Genomic DNA, 14,741 nt, shown 5'->3' with positions numbered 1-14,741 from the left:
AAGCAATGAGCCCAAATTACACTTATTTTTCAAGAGATTACATTTTTAAAAGGATAGTTTATTAGATCTAATCATTCTCCTTACTTATTTGTTCTTCTCTGCACTAAAACAAATGGAAAAAGTCGTTACTTATAAATTATTATTCTGTCATCCTACTGGTCCGGCCCACTTGTGCTGAACTAAAATGAGTTTGACACCCCCGATGTACAGTATAAATAATCATGTCTAGTTAAGAAAAACTATAGCACTGTATCCTCCCACAGTGGTTCCCTTTCCCATTTTATTTATTTTCAAATTCTACACAATTAAATTTTTTATTGTATAATTTAAATAATTCATATTCTTAATTCTGTTTTAGATGTCAGAAATGTTATATAAGTATTTTATATTTCCCTACACTGACTTACTCCTCGTTACTACAGAGTCCAATATTTTTAAGTAATGAAAAGCCAAGACAAATACTCTCACGAATGAGAATGTAACCAAGCAAAGTCCTGCGCCATTTGAATATTAAACACAATTAAATAAAAATTATCCAGCAGAATCACAGCAACCAACGTAAATACCTTTTTAAAGATTGGCGATACTATAAGGAGGACATAAAGCTAATCAATAATAATAGTGTCAAACTCATTCCTAAAAATGCATGAAGTGTGAAAATGGCAAGAACAATTTCAGTAAAACACAAAACCATGAACAGAACATCAAACCGATGTGTGGAGTAAAAAAGGGCAGAGTGTTTATTGGTTCTCAGTCTTCACACTAGGCAGCGCATCACTCACAGGTGAGGTCACAGCGCTCGCCACGGTCGTGACATAGACGCGCACGCACACACACACGCACACACAACACCAGGTAAAGGGTGAAGGTCAAAGGCCATCTATACACCCCTCACTCCAACGTGGATGACCTGAATGAAAGTCACCGTTGCTGTCCTTGGTAAACAGTGAATGACTGCTGCGCTGGAGGCAAAAGATTCACATTGGTTCCACTGGTCCATCGAATCAAAGAGTAACACTTCCTCCGGCTGAACCCTTCATGTCGACTGTTAAACATTTTTTGCCTGACCGTTAAAAAGACTGAACTCAGGAGGCGATTCAATCGAAACTGTTAATACAGGGCAAATTGTGCATTTGCAGACAATATGGTCAGTTTAAAGGAAACAACATGTGACTAATGCAGAGAAGGGAACTTTCTTCTTTTCAGCCAAAGCTTATTTTAATTTCTACTCTCATCCAAAAACAGATGATCGGCTTTGAAGTCCAAGAAATTACTCAAATTAAACAGGTGTTTCCATTATTTTGACCATACAGTGTACAGAAATGGTTAAAAAAAAAAAAAAAAAGGAGGAAAACCATGTAAACTCAGGTTACAGCGAGGAAAGCCTCACAAAAAGCTATGAACATGATGTGGGTTGTTTCTGAGAAGAAAATACCATTAAACTCAAACGAATGACGCCACCCTCAAACAATATTTACTTATCTGCCACGGTTAGGTTTAAAACTTGTATCCACATCCGGCCTTGGTTTCCGTTTCAACCGTCTTTTTCTTTCATTTCCATCAAAAAACATTAGATAAAGCAAATACAAAAACAGGAAGCGTGATGGCAATGACGACTCCACCACCTCAGCTCCGCGTGTCCACAGTCCCTCGAACACATCCCGATGCTTTTATCCTCGCTTAGCTGCACACACCAAGTCAATATATTGCAAAGAACAGCAGGTTAACTGTCAGTTAAGAGAGTAGTCGTCGGCATCGGGCAAACAGTCTCTCAACCACACACTGAGCTCCGTTTTTCCCGGTGAATTCATTCATAGCCCTCTCTGACCAACCAGCACAAGTCAAAGAGCCGTCAGCCTCCACAATTTTTGTTGGTGCAAACAGCATCTGCTCGATTAAACAGCCGCGGCGGACACAGTTCAGTTTCCACATCCTATCTGCCCACGAGTCCTCACATTTCTTGCACTGTGGAAACGCAGCGAGAGCTGGCAGTCAGTCGCACAGATGAGATTAGGTAGCTGGTTAATCCCCGCTGCTCAGCAGCAGACGGCAGCCTCAAGAGATTGCTTTATCTGTCTTCAATTACGACGTTTTAAAAAAATAGAGACGTATGCACGGGCGCACAGACACGTGCGGCGACCGTTAAATTTCATAGGCCCGTCTTTGGCTTCCTCACTCATTCTTCCACAGGTTCATCCGCCACCACGTCTCACTACGTCATGAGGGCACGGAGTTGGGTTGATGTTTGCGTGACATAAACTAACTAGCTAAGCTGAATGGTTAGATTGTACAATGTTGATGATGAAAGTATTTAATGCATCAGTGTGTCTCTGTGAAGTGGACATTAGCCTGGAGACGAGGACAGACGGTGGAGCAGACAACAGTCTGAAACTAGCTCTGATATATCTAATAACACTAGTAAACACAGTACATATGGACCAGTGAAGGGATTGTGCTACTGGGCAAAAGATTGTGTAAACATACGGTGTAAACAGCGATTTAAAAAAAATCATTATAATTTGAATTGATGTTTGATTACAGGGCAAAAATCACCACATCATCATCTTCACTATCATCCTGCTCATGTTTTCACAAAAACAAACAGCAACAGTCCATCTGTGGAAACTGAAGATCACAGGTTTTCTCCACTGAAACACACCAGCTCCTCATCACACTGCTGCTCTCTCGCCTACCTAAGCTTTTGTCAACTCGAAAAACAGTGACGCTAATGTCACTTGGCACTAATTATAGCCACGGTGCTGAAGCTATTTCCAAATCATATGCAACATAAGTCAGGGCCTGAATTCAAGCCGAGTCCTGGTTAACAGGAAAAGGGGCAATAAAAAAAAAAAGAAAAATGAAAGAAAGACAGGAAAGATGAAATAAAATTCACAAGTACATAAAATACTCAAAATAAATGCTCCAAAAAAAGGGGAAGAAACAAAAACGTAACATTCAAATGTAACAGACAAAAAAATAGTACATTGTCGTGCAATCATCTACTACATGGTAATACTGTGAACTGCACCCTCCCTCCCAACAAAAGGAAAAGAAACTAACACAAAACAACATAAACAAGATTTAAAATAGACTCTGTATGGCTCCAGGTAGCTTTGAGTGTCTGCTCCAGACCAGAGGCTCCAACCTTTTTAAACAACAAGCAGAAGCGGAGATAAAATCACGTAATGATGAGTTCATGTTGCTCTCCCGCTTGGACTCTTTCACAGTTTCAAGTCTTTAGTGTTTAGTGTGTGTGAGCTCGATTGAAGCGAGTGTTGACTCTCTAAGCTGACGTCGGGCGACGCAGAGCAGACAACACTGGAGAACAAAGAAATGCGGGTTTGGAAAGGTGGAACTAACCGTGAACGCGTCTTAGCTTAGATTCTGGGTTTATCGTACCTATGTGGAACACAGATTTCTCTAATTTAAGTAAACACACCACCCAATGCAGTTTCACAAACACGCACACGCACACACACGTACGAACAGAACACTGACTGTGTGACAAAAACGGGGGCCACGTCTGTAATAAAAACTAGACACATTCAGGAAGTGTGGGAGTTATTTCTGCTGGAATTGATTGCAAATCAGAGCCCTTAACGTTTACGACGATGCAATCAAATAGGCTTGTGTGTGTGTGGGTGTGTGAGTGTGTGTGTGAGTGCATGGTTCATGTAAATATTCTTGTGAGTAGATGCAAGTGACCAACGAGTGCGAATCAAGTTAGTAAAAAGGTGTTTTCAAACCCTCAGAAGTCCAACGGGTTAGTCCGATGTGAGTGTGCGGTTTGTAATTTTGTATCCAGTACGGCGGGGCCGCAAATCAAAAACAGTCAACCCCTTGCCAAAAAGAATAAAGGAGAGGATTATTTCTGTTCCTCCGTGGACAGTCTGTCTGTCCGTCCGTCTGACTGAGAGAGGAGAAGCCCAGGGGCTCGGAGGAAGTGCTGAACAAAAGACACTGAGAGCAAATGGGAGACGAGAGCAGTGGTGCAGGTCCTTGTTCAGTAGTCAATACATCCAAAACAGTCACCTTCATCCACACAGACTCACACTCACTTACACGAGCACACACTCTCTCACACACACACACACACACACACTCTCTCACACACACACACACGCAGGGTTAAGGCAGTGGTGGCAGGTGAGGCTGCAGTGAGGCCAGGGGCTAGAATCAGAGAATCGGCGGTTAGAGCTCATGGCAGTGAAAGCTCCCACTACTCAGTCAGCACTCCTCCCCGTCCTCCTCGTCTGTTTCCTCTCCTCTTCGCTCAGTTGCACTCCCCAGCACGGGTCACTCAAATGACATCAGATTGGCTGGCACCTGGGTAAAAGAGTGAGGTTTACAAACCGTAGGTAACAGGTCAGCTCAGCGTACGTTAATGTGCGTGCGTGGCCACGTACCTGTTGCCTATTGCTCTGACAGGCAGCACTCAGATGTTTGAACCACAGCAGAGCGTTCATTCTGTTCCCCGCCTGGTACTTGTAGGTGTTACCTAGGGAATGGAGACAAACAGTGTGAGGCGCCAAGCCTCTCGTTTTCCACCTGCTCTCTCGACGCTCTGGAAAGATGGCCGAAGCCTCACTCGACTTTGGCCCGAGCATTAAAATAAAAACAAAGCCACAGTGAAACCGTTCGGGACAAAGTGTGATGAGCCGCGTGGAGAATGTCAGATATGACTAACGTATAAGTGCGCGCAGAAAAATATTTACTGATGACCTTTATCTCATAGTGAAAACAGAACTAATTAATTCTATCTCTATTGCTCAGCAATAACTAGAGCTCAGACGATCCAGCGGCAGAGACACCACTAAGACTCATGACCCCGATCGCTGAAGTTTCAGATGAGGAACATCAAATACCGACCACTCATTTAGAAACCACTAACATTTAAAAAAAAAAAACCTAATGAGTCCTGTTGTCTTTATGTTTAGCGGTATTTTTTTCCCTACACACCACGACCTGGATAACGGACGATGTCACAGATATTATTCAGAGTATTCACGCATCCATTCGTATGAAGCTTTAGTCTTGTTACTCCTCCTCTCATTACTGTATCTGACGATTTAGCTTCTAGTGAGCGAGTTAGTGAAAGATGAGAGAACAGGCAGCTCATCCAGCTCAGTAGGTCAGCATCCAGAGGGTTTAACGAATAGAGAGTCTGCTGCATCATTGGCTTCTTAGGTGGTACATAGTATTCTGCTAATTATTTGCAAAAGCTAACTTAAAAAAAAAATAATAATAAAGGAAACAAACTCCACTGGAACAGATTGTCCTGAATGAGAGGAATTATTTATCAGATTGAGAGGGGTAGTGTAAACCTTTGATAAACTGTTTAGTAGGAAAATATTAGCACTTAGTAAACATGTAAACACTCGATCTGACAGTTCCGCTCTAGTTGCGCTGACTGAGTTCAGAACGTTTGGCTCCTATTTACACCAGCGTACGTGATGAGTATCCGGGAGGAAAGAGGAACTAAGCTGTAACTGGAGGGAAAGTTTACAATGCTGTCAGTAAAACATGTCTTCTTCTGATATACTTCCAGCGGCTCTGACGTTCCTCGGCAGACAGAACCACTCTCTGCGCGTCCAAAAAGTTCTGCTTTGATGTGTTGCAGAATGTAAACATATCTCAGCAGGTCATTTTACGTCTGTGTAAACAGATGAGGTGGAACGTTCAATCAGAATGATTTCGATCGTGTTGAAGAAATATTGTCGGTGTAAACGGAGCCAAGAATAACACCTGTAACGCTTAGGAAAAAAATGCCCACTAAAACCCAAACACTGAGTCTAAAACTAAATCTGGTCATTAGACTTTGCCACCACTCAAAAACTAGCTGACCCAGTTTAACGTCTCATTGCTTGTCTTTTCAGAGAGAAGAGGGTGTTAATGGTTTCCTCTTTGCTTTTTCATGCGTGTGAGCCTCACCATGCTCTGAGTCAGTCAGCAGGAAAACATCAGGATGCTCTGGATCATCAGCCATCATGGCCATTAGACCAACCACACACACGCTCTTACTGGACGTGGACTTGAACTGGTCAGAAGACAAGTAAAAAAAAACACATAATTAACCTCCTCATGCAGTCACTGGTCGTCTATATGCTGAAACAGAAGCAGAAGAAATATTAACACAAGCTTCGTGACTCTGTGTGTGTGTGTAACCTCTCAGTCATGCATATATGCTCCACAAGGTTCTCATTAGCCTGTGAGTGACACACAGGACTGCAGTGAAGTCACTGGTCTCATTATTCAATGAGTGCAACCATCTGTCTGCCCCCCCACTGCTCCAGACCCCGAACACTCATCTACTTTCTTCCCCCGGTCTGATTGTTCCTCCCGCCTCCTTTCTTCTCCTCTGAGCTCCCTCTGTACCGTTCCAGTACAAAGTCTTGTCAAAATGAAGGAGTGAATACAGTCACACATCCAGTCTAGTTGTTTGTAAATTATATGAATACATGGTTTGCTTTTTGTCGTCCTTTTTGTTCCTGGTACAAGTACAAAGCACAATGATGTGAATGTTTTTCTCTAAGTTCATTCTAATTAAACCTTTTAAAAGTAAGTAATGGCTATCATGTGTCGTCTATTAAACACTGTGTTACTGAGTCATTTGATACATTTACTCAGACTTTTATCAAAACTTGCAACTGAAGATTTAAGGTATATTCTGGCCTATTCAGATTTAACATTAACATCTGTTCTGGGCAACACACCCAGGACGCATTTAATCTCTGAGTACATTTGGGAGTGGTCTGGGTCGCATGTGTCCACATTCCTTTGGTGGTGTGAACCCAATACCCAATACCCAATAGGAACCCAATACCCAATACCCAATAGGTCGCAATAAAGACCGCCTATACTCAACAGGAAAAAAAAAAAACAAAAACAAAAAACACATGCTCACTATTATAAATGATCACCCGAAAAGAAAAAAAGCACCTTAAGTGATGTCTGTTCATTAATAATGAACCTTTTAAATATTCTGTCCCTGTAGTAATTAACTAAAGAATAAACCTAAGTGAGTATTAAGTGCACGAGTATAATTCTGTTAATGTATCAGCACTAGGTTAATTATTGAGCGGTCATGTTGATATTTCCCCTAAAAACCAATGTCTTTATTTACTGGAGATTATGTTGCATATGGAAACTTCCAGTGTTGCAGGTTTAATTAATGTCAGGGTGAAGATCAATAAATAATAACTGAACGTGTGTACAAAAGTAATGACACACACACATAAAATAGCGTTGTCGTCAGCTCTGGAGCAGCAATTGAGATCCACCAGAGATATCAGCTGTTAAAATATTCTACTGCGCCCCAGATGATGTTGGAGTTTGTTTGTATACGTAGTCAAAACTCAGACTGGATCTGGGGATGCATTCAGGAGACTGTGCTGTTATTGGCTGCCCACCCCCCTCCCTGCTCAAACAAACGACACCCCCCTTGAAACCATAGAACACAGTGACCAGGGTGAGTGTGTCAGTGTGACTTACATGTTTTCTCTCGGTGGCCTTCAGGGACTTGGCAGCGTAGTAGTAGAGCTGGGTTCCACACAGAGCCACCCAGTATTTGGTCCAAGATGCCACCTGGAGGCACAAGGTGAAATCAGTTCACTTAATCGGAACCACTTTTGGAAAACAGCAGTTGAACTAAAGGTGCTCTGAGATTTAGCTCAAGCTCTGTCTGGTGAAGCTGGAACCGCATTCAACCCATCGAAAGCTCCACCACAAAACGAGGGCAAAATCTACGACTTCAAGACACTCAAGTCTCTCCTTCACAAGACCAACATGAGATACGAAAACCTCCAGCATTATCACAACAGTAAGGAGTGACTCAAAAAAAATTCTGATATTATTGAATCTGTTCTAAAATGTCTCAAACACAAGTCTACCAAATCTGATGCACCAGCCAAAGAGCTCAGTGATGGTACATGATTTTAATGGTAGCAGAAATATGCGGCGAATGTGCTCTGTTCAGCAACCTGTTCCAGCAGGGTGTGTTTTAATAGCCTCAAATAACACATGGAGCTCAATCGTGGAAAGAGTTTGTTTCTCCGTGTTTGAAATAGAGGACAAGACCAATATGAAGTCAAAGACTGCCGGAGATTAGGCCAGAAGAAACATGGTCTGAGGAGTCAAAGCGAAAAGATATTTGCTTCAAGCCACCGTGTTCTTATGAGATTAAGAAAACAGGAAGCAGTGGTATCAGTGTGGTTCAGATGTATGATTCCCCCATCAAACAAGGAGGAGGAGGTGAGACGGCAGATTAAGAAATCAACCCTCGAATAACATGGCTACCACATAATTCTGTAGCCACATGTCATCCCATCTGGTTTGGCTTTAAAAGACGATGACCAGAGGAGGCAGACGGAAGCAGTGTTGCCTCGAACGACCTGGACTCCAGTCACATTTGTCCAATCAAAACCAAGCTGAGATGTTTTGAGACGAGCTGGAACACGGAAAAGGAAAAGCAGCAAACAAGTGCTCAGCCTGTAGTTGCTCCTTTTACCCTACGGAGGGCAGTAATACACCCTGTAGCGTCAAAACTGACAAAAATCCCATTTAAAAAGATGTAAAGGAAAGTAAGCAGAAACAAACGAGGATGACTAGATAAAGATATGGGTCATTTAAAGCAGCCGAGAGCCCTCCTCGCCCTCGCCATACACAAACCAGGCTGGATAAATTTCAATGGACACGTCTGTAAGAATCCACCTTTAGAGCGATAGCTATTCTGAAGAATACTCTAGATATTATTTGTCATTGTTTTGCACTATTGCAACCACAAGATGTAATAATAATAATAATGACATAAATTTGCATACAGCCACTCCTGTGTAAAAACCCAGAAAATATCCCATTAAGGTAGATTCAAAATAGATTATTAACGACATGTGAAGTATGGATTAATCCCAATTAAATATTTTAATCTGACAACCCTAAAAAACTGTTATAGTCATTAAAAAAAAAAAAAAAAACAAAACAGTGGAATGAATAGATGTGTCCAGATTTGGACTGGTGTGTATGTATTGTTAATTCATCTGTGCTCCACCTCATTCATGCACATGACGAGGAGGAAGATGTTGATTTGGGAAACACTTATTTATGATGGCTGGACGAATGGAGAATGCGTGAGATGTATGAGTTGGAGGGAGAGCATGAGAAAGGAAAAGGGACTAAGTGAAACCGCTAATTAATACTCCTGGTGTGGAGAGAGTGACCGGATTGAGGGAAAAACCTAGGCCTTGTTACATCATCAAAGAGGCTCGTAAATCATCCGCACTACCTATGACAGTTTTAAGTTATTTTAAGCGAATAAAAATGATCCAGAATCGTTTGGAGCCAAAACCAAACAGGATCATCTCAGCGCGAATATGAAAACGGCTCGAAAGGGACAAGGAAAACAAAAGAAAGGAAAGCAAAGTCGTAAAGGACGAGGACTATAAGGAACAGATAAACAGGGTTAAGGAGTCTCTGTGGTCCCATTTGAGCTCGGCAGACAGTTTACACTGGCCATAGGCATGAACAGCACGTGGAGGAATGCATGTGCACGGTTATCTTTGTGTATATGCGAGTGTGTCCTCACAGTTGGTTTCTTGCCCTCCTTGAGCACAGTCTTCCGTCTCAGCACCCCCTGCACCGTGACCGCTCCGGGGTACAAGTGAACGGCGAGCTCCTCGGACTCGGCTGAGCTGCAAAGGGACAAAGACAAACATTGCAAACGTACACACAGAAAGAAAAAAATAAATGTCTACATGCACGCAAACATACCAGATCCAATCAGAGATAATCTAATAGGCCAGGCAGAGGCAATCTGCAAAGCTGCCTTTAACTGTGTTTCATGAATCGTTTTTTTCTTTCTTTTTCTTTTTTTACTGTGCCCTTTTCCTGCCTTCTTGACAGAACTGAATTTCACAGTTATAAATCTTAACAGAAAAGAGCAGAGATGGGCAAGGTGGTGTGCAGATTGTGTCTGTCTAGAGGATCAGAGCAGGAAGCTTGAGTGCAGGAGCCCAGTGAAGACTGGTAGTGAGTGAATAAGAGAGAGAAACGGAGAGAAAGAGAGACCATCCCTAAACCACAAGGGATGCTTTAAACGTAACGTCCATGAGAATTGGCTTTAATGATCCCAAAGAGTCTGTTCCTCTCTACTTTAGGAATGAGGATGTAACAATTTGTTTCCAGAAACACATGGAGCGCAGTGTGACTGTGGAAACTCAGTTTGAGCTTCCAAGCTGTGAAATGCCTCGGAAACTTAGCGCAACAAGAACTTGTGGTTGACTAAAATCTCAGGATACGGAGAGATGAGATCTGGAGCACATGGTTATAGTAAGAGATTGTTTTAGGCAGCTTTTAATAAGGTGCGTGGGCTTATTAAACGCTTTTAATTCAACCACGTGCTCCACTTTGTTCATCTTTGCAGATCCGGGCTCAGACGTCCCGTCTGCTGTGAACTTTCCCTGGTTGCAGGATGTCAAGACGCACACACCTCGACTTTAATCTCAGTATGTGTGTGTAAGTGAGACAGACATGCAAGAAATTCAAGAAAGCAGATCATAGACTGTTTGTATGCAGTGAAAGATAGAGAGTCATTACCCCGAACAGATCATCAGCCCTTCGTCCAATTTGTGACTTCACCAGCACACGCGCACTTATTAAACCACAAGATCCCAGGTCTACACACACTCTAAGCACCAGCACACAGCGCCACCCCCCCCCCGGCAGTGATGGAGGGGCAAGAAGTGAGGACAAGAGAGGGTTTGTTTCAGATTTTATTCCCGCCGGGATGGTTGTACCTGCTAGGCCTCAAGACTCCTCTGTAGGGGATGCGGGCCACACGGGTCACTGGGCCCAGAGAGTGATAGAACCGAGTCCTGTTCAGAATAGGATAAGATAGGATATGACAAGATAGGGGGCACGGGACACTGTTAAGGCTGTGTGGCTGTTTGTCTTTGCTTCGTCTGTTTTTCCTTTTAAATTGCATGGGTTAGGGCTAAATGAGGAGCAGCCAGTTGAGTTTGGTTATTGATGGAAGCGCTTAAAGAAATGGTGTTCTGGCGAGCGTGGCTCTGGAGACTCGTTGACAGGGGGGAGTGGGAGCTTCTGGTTAGAGGGTTTAAATCTGAAGCCCGTAATGCATTCGAGGCTGCCAGAGAAGCAGAAGCGTCTTTATGTATTTGCTGAAGGTTGAGAGCAACAGTGGGATGAGACATGATGGCCTTGGCTGCGAAGATGAAAGCGAGACTGTGCATGACGTGTGTGCGAGAGATTGTTTTGCATAACGGCGCCTGGAAGCTTTAACAATCAGGTGATATCATCGGAGGTGTTTCATGATCTGCTTTCAGCATGAGGACGTGATTAAAAAAAAAAATAAGGCGTTTAAGCCTCACCTCTCAAAAGCTGGCCAAGAGACCTCCTCACTGAGCTCGGAGCCCTCGCTGCTCCCTGCGTGAGGATACAAGTCGTCACAAAAAGGTAGAACAGAGGACACCAACGTCTATGAGAGCACATGTTTAAGTCTTACCAAGTGAAATGCCACTGGACAGAGTAGAGCTCTCTGCTTGTCCCCTGGTAGGACTGTGGCTCTCCATCACACTGTCGTCCAACAGATGGCGAGAACCGGCGTTGGGGAACGTAGCACTTTTGAACTCGACTGTATTCATCTTATGGATGAAGCTGTGGAGATGCGGAACACGGCACAGTGAGACACGAAGACAAGTGTCAGCATTTTGACTTCGAGATAAGAACAAACACTGACTTGTAGCCCAGGCTGTGGCACTTCCTGTGTCCGTAGGGCAGCAGGTTCCTGGGCGACGGAGGCGTGGCCGGGACTTTGGTTCCTTCAGCCGCTACCGTGCACTTGCGGCCGCAGAGAGGAGACGCTGACGCTTCCTGGCCTGAGGGCGAGAAAGGGCAGGAGGAACAAATTTACAGACGAGGTACGACAGAAATAAAAACGACACGGGTTTAATTCTTTACTCACTGCCCGCTGGAGCACTACAGTCAAACTCACCGGCGAGATCCTCTTTGGAGGCGTTTACTCGAGGTGTGCTGGTGCCTGGCTCAATCTTCTGTGACAACCTATAAGAAAAACAAACAGTTTAAAATCATCCAACTACTCAGGTCTTGATAGCAGGAAATTGTTCCTGAGACTAAATCTGAATTCTGACGCGAATACTTAATTTTTGTGTCCGTTTGGTTCCTTACTTGTAATTGTCATCCTCCACAAACTTCTGAAGCTCCTCGATATATCTGACTGAGTTGAGATACTTCTGTACATGAGGCAACACTGGTACATCTGAAGGGGAGGAGATACAGATATTGAAATAAAAATATGAGTACGTGTGATCCTGTTTTACCAAAACCACTCAATCTATTTAGAAATATTTACTTTATTTACTTTAAACTACATTCAAATGAAAACTAAATAAAAGCACAAGTGTTGAGAAATCAAGAGTGTTGAGAAATTCTAGGCCTGTGTGTCATTTTGTGCGGTATTCAGTGTTTTGAGGGAAAACCCTGTATGTGCAATGCAAATGTTGAGGTGAACGGGTGGAAGAAAGTCCCCCCGTCCCAGAAACCAGTAATTATAAGAAAATGTTTGTGGAAGTAGTGTATGATCAAATCTGAAGTTCACTTTGCAGATTTAGGGAAATGGATGGTTTAAATCTTCTAAAATGTAATTAATTTCTTTAATCAATGTTAAATACAGACGAATCTGTATCCATTTTATCCAACTTCCAACTTTTACTTAAATTAAAAGCAGACATTCTTTCATAGCATCTCCGTGGCAACAGGAAATGAAGTGGCAAGGCTATTATATCGCTAAGTATTTGTTCCTCCACATGACGACTCTCATACTTTGATCTCAGGACAGAGTGAGGACCTGTGACGAGCTGATTTAAATGCGGCCTCTCATGACTGTTGGGAGTCTCACCGTAGGTACAGGATCTCTGCAGGTCTGATATGATTCTGAGGATGTTGTTCATCAGATTTGACCTCTGCTCGTTCTCCAGGATGCTGCCCGTGGAGGGGTAGGCCGAGTCTATGTACGTCAGATCAGACAGGTACATCCCTGCGACAAAGCAACAGTCAGAAACAAAAAAAGGAATAAATCATGAGGACTACACAACGCTCTTCCCTCATTCACTCATCCTTCAGCGAGCCGACGGCGCCAGAGCAAGCCAAATGAGGACAGTGTCCATCTGTCGGCGGTGTTATTTGAACTGCCGGTGGGGAACACAAGGGTTTTCCTGACACACGGAGCTTAGCTCATTAGAAAGCATGTAGACACAAAAGGCTGGACATGGTAACAGGGCCAAACATCCTTGGGCGTATGACGCAAGTGTCATGCAGCTGCGGGTTTCTTGGTGTCAAATCCAGCTTGTAATTACAGATTGTTTGTAGCCGGCCAGGAATGAAAACCCTTCGCAAACACACCTATTATTTCCAAACAGTTTCATTCCCATAAATGAACGTCTCGAGTGGATCTTCCCTTAAATCCTTTTCAACTCCACGGTCATCTCTCTCCCTCCCCGGAGTCCTCCTCACTCATCGCCTCTTTTTGGCAGACCCGGAGCAGAGCAGAGATTCTTAGTCTCTCATTACATAAATATTAACATTAAGACACAAACCCAGGAGCAGCTTCCCACCGCTCTGAAAAGAGAGATCAACAAGCTTCAGAAGTTAACGGAGGGCTGCTCCTCTCCTTCCGTCCCCCTCTTTCATCAACCCCCGACGTTTCTTTCACACGGCGGCGTCGAGATTGAGTGCAGATGTAAGAAAACTTATGTCACAGTACAGCACATAACACCCATAGCCCGCACACCAGCCCACTTCCTCGGACGATACTCGCAGATGTGTGTGTGTGTGCGTGCGCAGGCATGAATAGATGTAAATACTGAAGAACAGGAGGAGCAGTTTACAAGAGCTTTGGGACTCAACTATAAGGAGGGAAGTGAAAGATGGGGAGAAGAGGAGGAAGAGAGGGATCCTAAAGGCTTAAGTGCTATAGCTGCTCTTCTGAGAACATGTCAGGGGATGACTGCAGTTAGTCATGCGCAAATCCATACTGTCTGGAACACCCACAGACAGATGAATGCTCAGAGACCCTGTGGTTAGGACACAAAGACACTTTGTGTTTACATGTACTATGTGTGACAGGGTGGGAGAGAAGTGTAGTGACAAAGCAAGGAGGGAACATTATGCTCCTGTGTGTGCTCCTCCAAGCCAGGTATCTACAACTGCAAATATGTCAGCACAGAAAAACACGTGTCCATGTGTCGGACACATTAATACGTTATAGGAAATGAGAGTGGCGATTAGACGCAGGCTCCACCTGGAGCAAATAGCTTTGCACCACAAATCAGTTTTTATCTGCCTGCTATTGTCTCCCGCTCTCACATGTCCAGCTGCTCTCTACAGGAAGGCGCTCAGAGACCCCAGCAGCATTACAATCAACTCTTTCCCTTGCTGAGGGACAGAAAAAAAAAGCGCCGTTATTGAGGACACAGGAGTTACAGCAGCCCGAGCCCCAGACTCGGCAAAACTCTTCTGATTTGGAACCAGCCTCGCCTCCTTCCACCCAGCTCGCTTCTTTGTTATGAGAACCATGAAGGCCATTGTTGAGGATGGGAAATTTAATGAGGCAGCTCTGTTATTCTCCTTTTCTGTCTTTCTTTTTTTTTTTTTCCATTCAAGTGACATCAGAGGTAGGCCGGGCAGCTCCAAAAAAAAAAAAAAAAAAA

General features: G+C 43.6%; 1 protein-coding gene across 3 annotated transcripts in view; it reads right to left on the bottom strand.

Moving 5' to 3' along the window:
• Positions 1-715: 715 nt before the first annotated feature.
• The window catches only part of ralgps2 (Ral GEF with PH domain and SH3 binding motif 2), a 66,148-nt gene continuing 52,122 nt past the window's right edge, over positions 716-14,741 (bottom strand). For 2 of the 3 annotated variants that reach the window (XM_047587315.1, XM_047587314.1), the window contains exons 10-21: positions 12,932-13,069; positions 12,202-12,292; positions 12,008-12,075; positions 11,753-11,891; positions 11,519-11,670; positions 11,385-11,439; positions 10,791-10,868; positions 9,581-9,686; positions 7,492-7,584; positions 5,932-6,037; positions 4,407-4,498; positions 716-4,326 (exon numbers count right to left, since the gene is read on the bottom strand). In XM_047587315.1, coding sequence (XP_047443271.1) covers positions 4,297-4,326; positions 4,407-4,498; positions 5,932-6,037; positions 7,492-7,584; positions 9,581-9,686; positions 10,791-10,868; positions 11,385-11,439; positions 11,519-11,670; positions 11,753-11,891; positions 12,008-12,075; positions 12,202-12,292; positions 12,932-13,069 — 1,148 coding nt within the window. In that variant the 3' untranslated portion in view covers positions 716-4,296. The remainder of the gene's footprint in view (positions 4,327-4,406; positions 4,499-5,931; positions 6,038-7,491; positions 7,585-9,580; positions 9,687-10,790; positions 10,869-11,384; positions 11,440-11,518; positions 11,671-11,752; positions 11,892-12,007; positions 12,076-12,201; positions 12,293-12,931; positions 13,070-14,741) is intronic. The other variant, XM_047587316.1, reaches the window with a different exon arrangement.

Source organism: Mugil cephalus, chromosome 6 (genome assembly GCF_022458985.1).
Source record: "Mugil cephalus isolate CIBA_MC_2020 chromosome 6, CIBA_Mcephalus_1.1, whole genome shotgun sequence".
Classification (NCBI taxonomy): Eukaryota; Metazoa; Chordata; class Actinopteri; order Mugiliformes; family Mugilidae; genus Mugil; species Mugil cephalus.
This window is presented reverse-complemented; position numbering and strand designations above follow the sequence as displayed.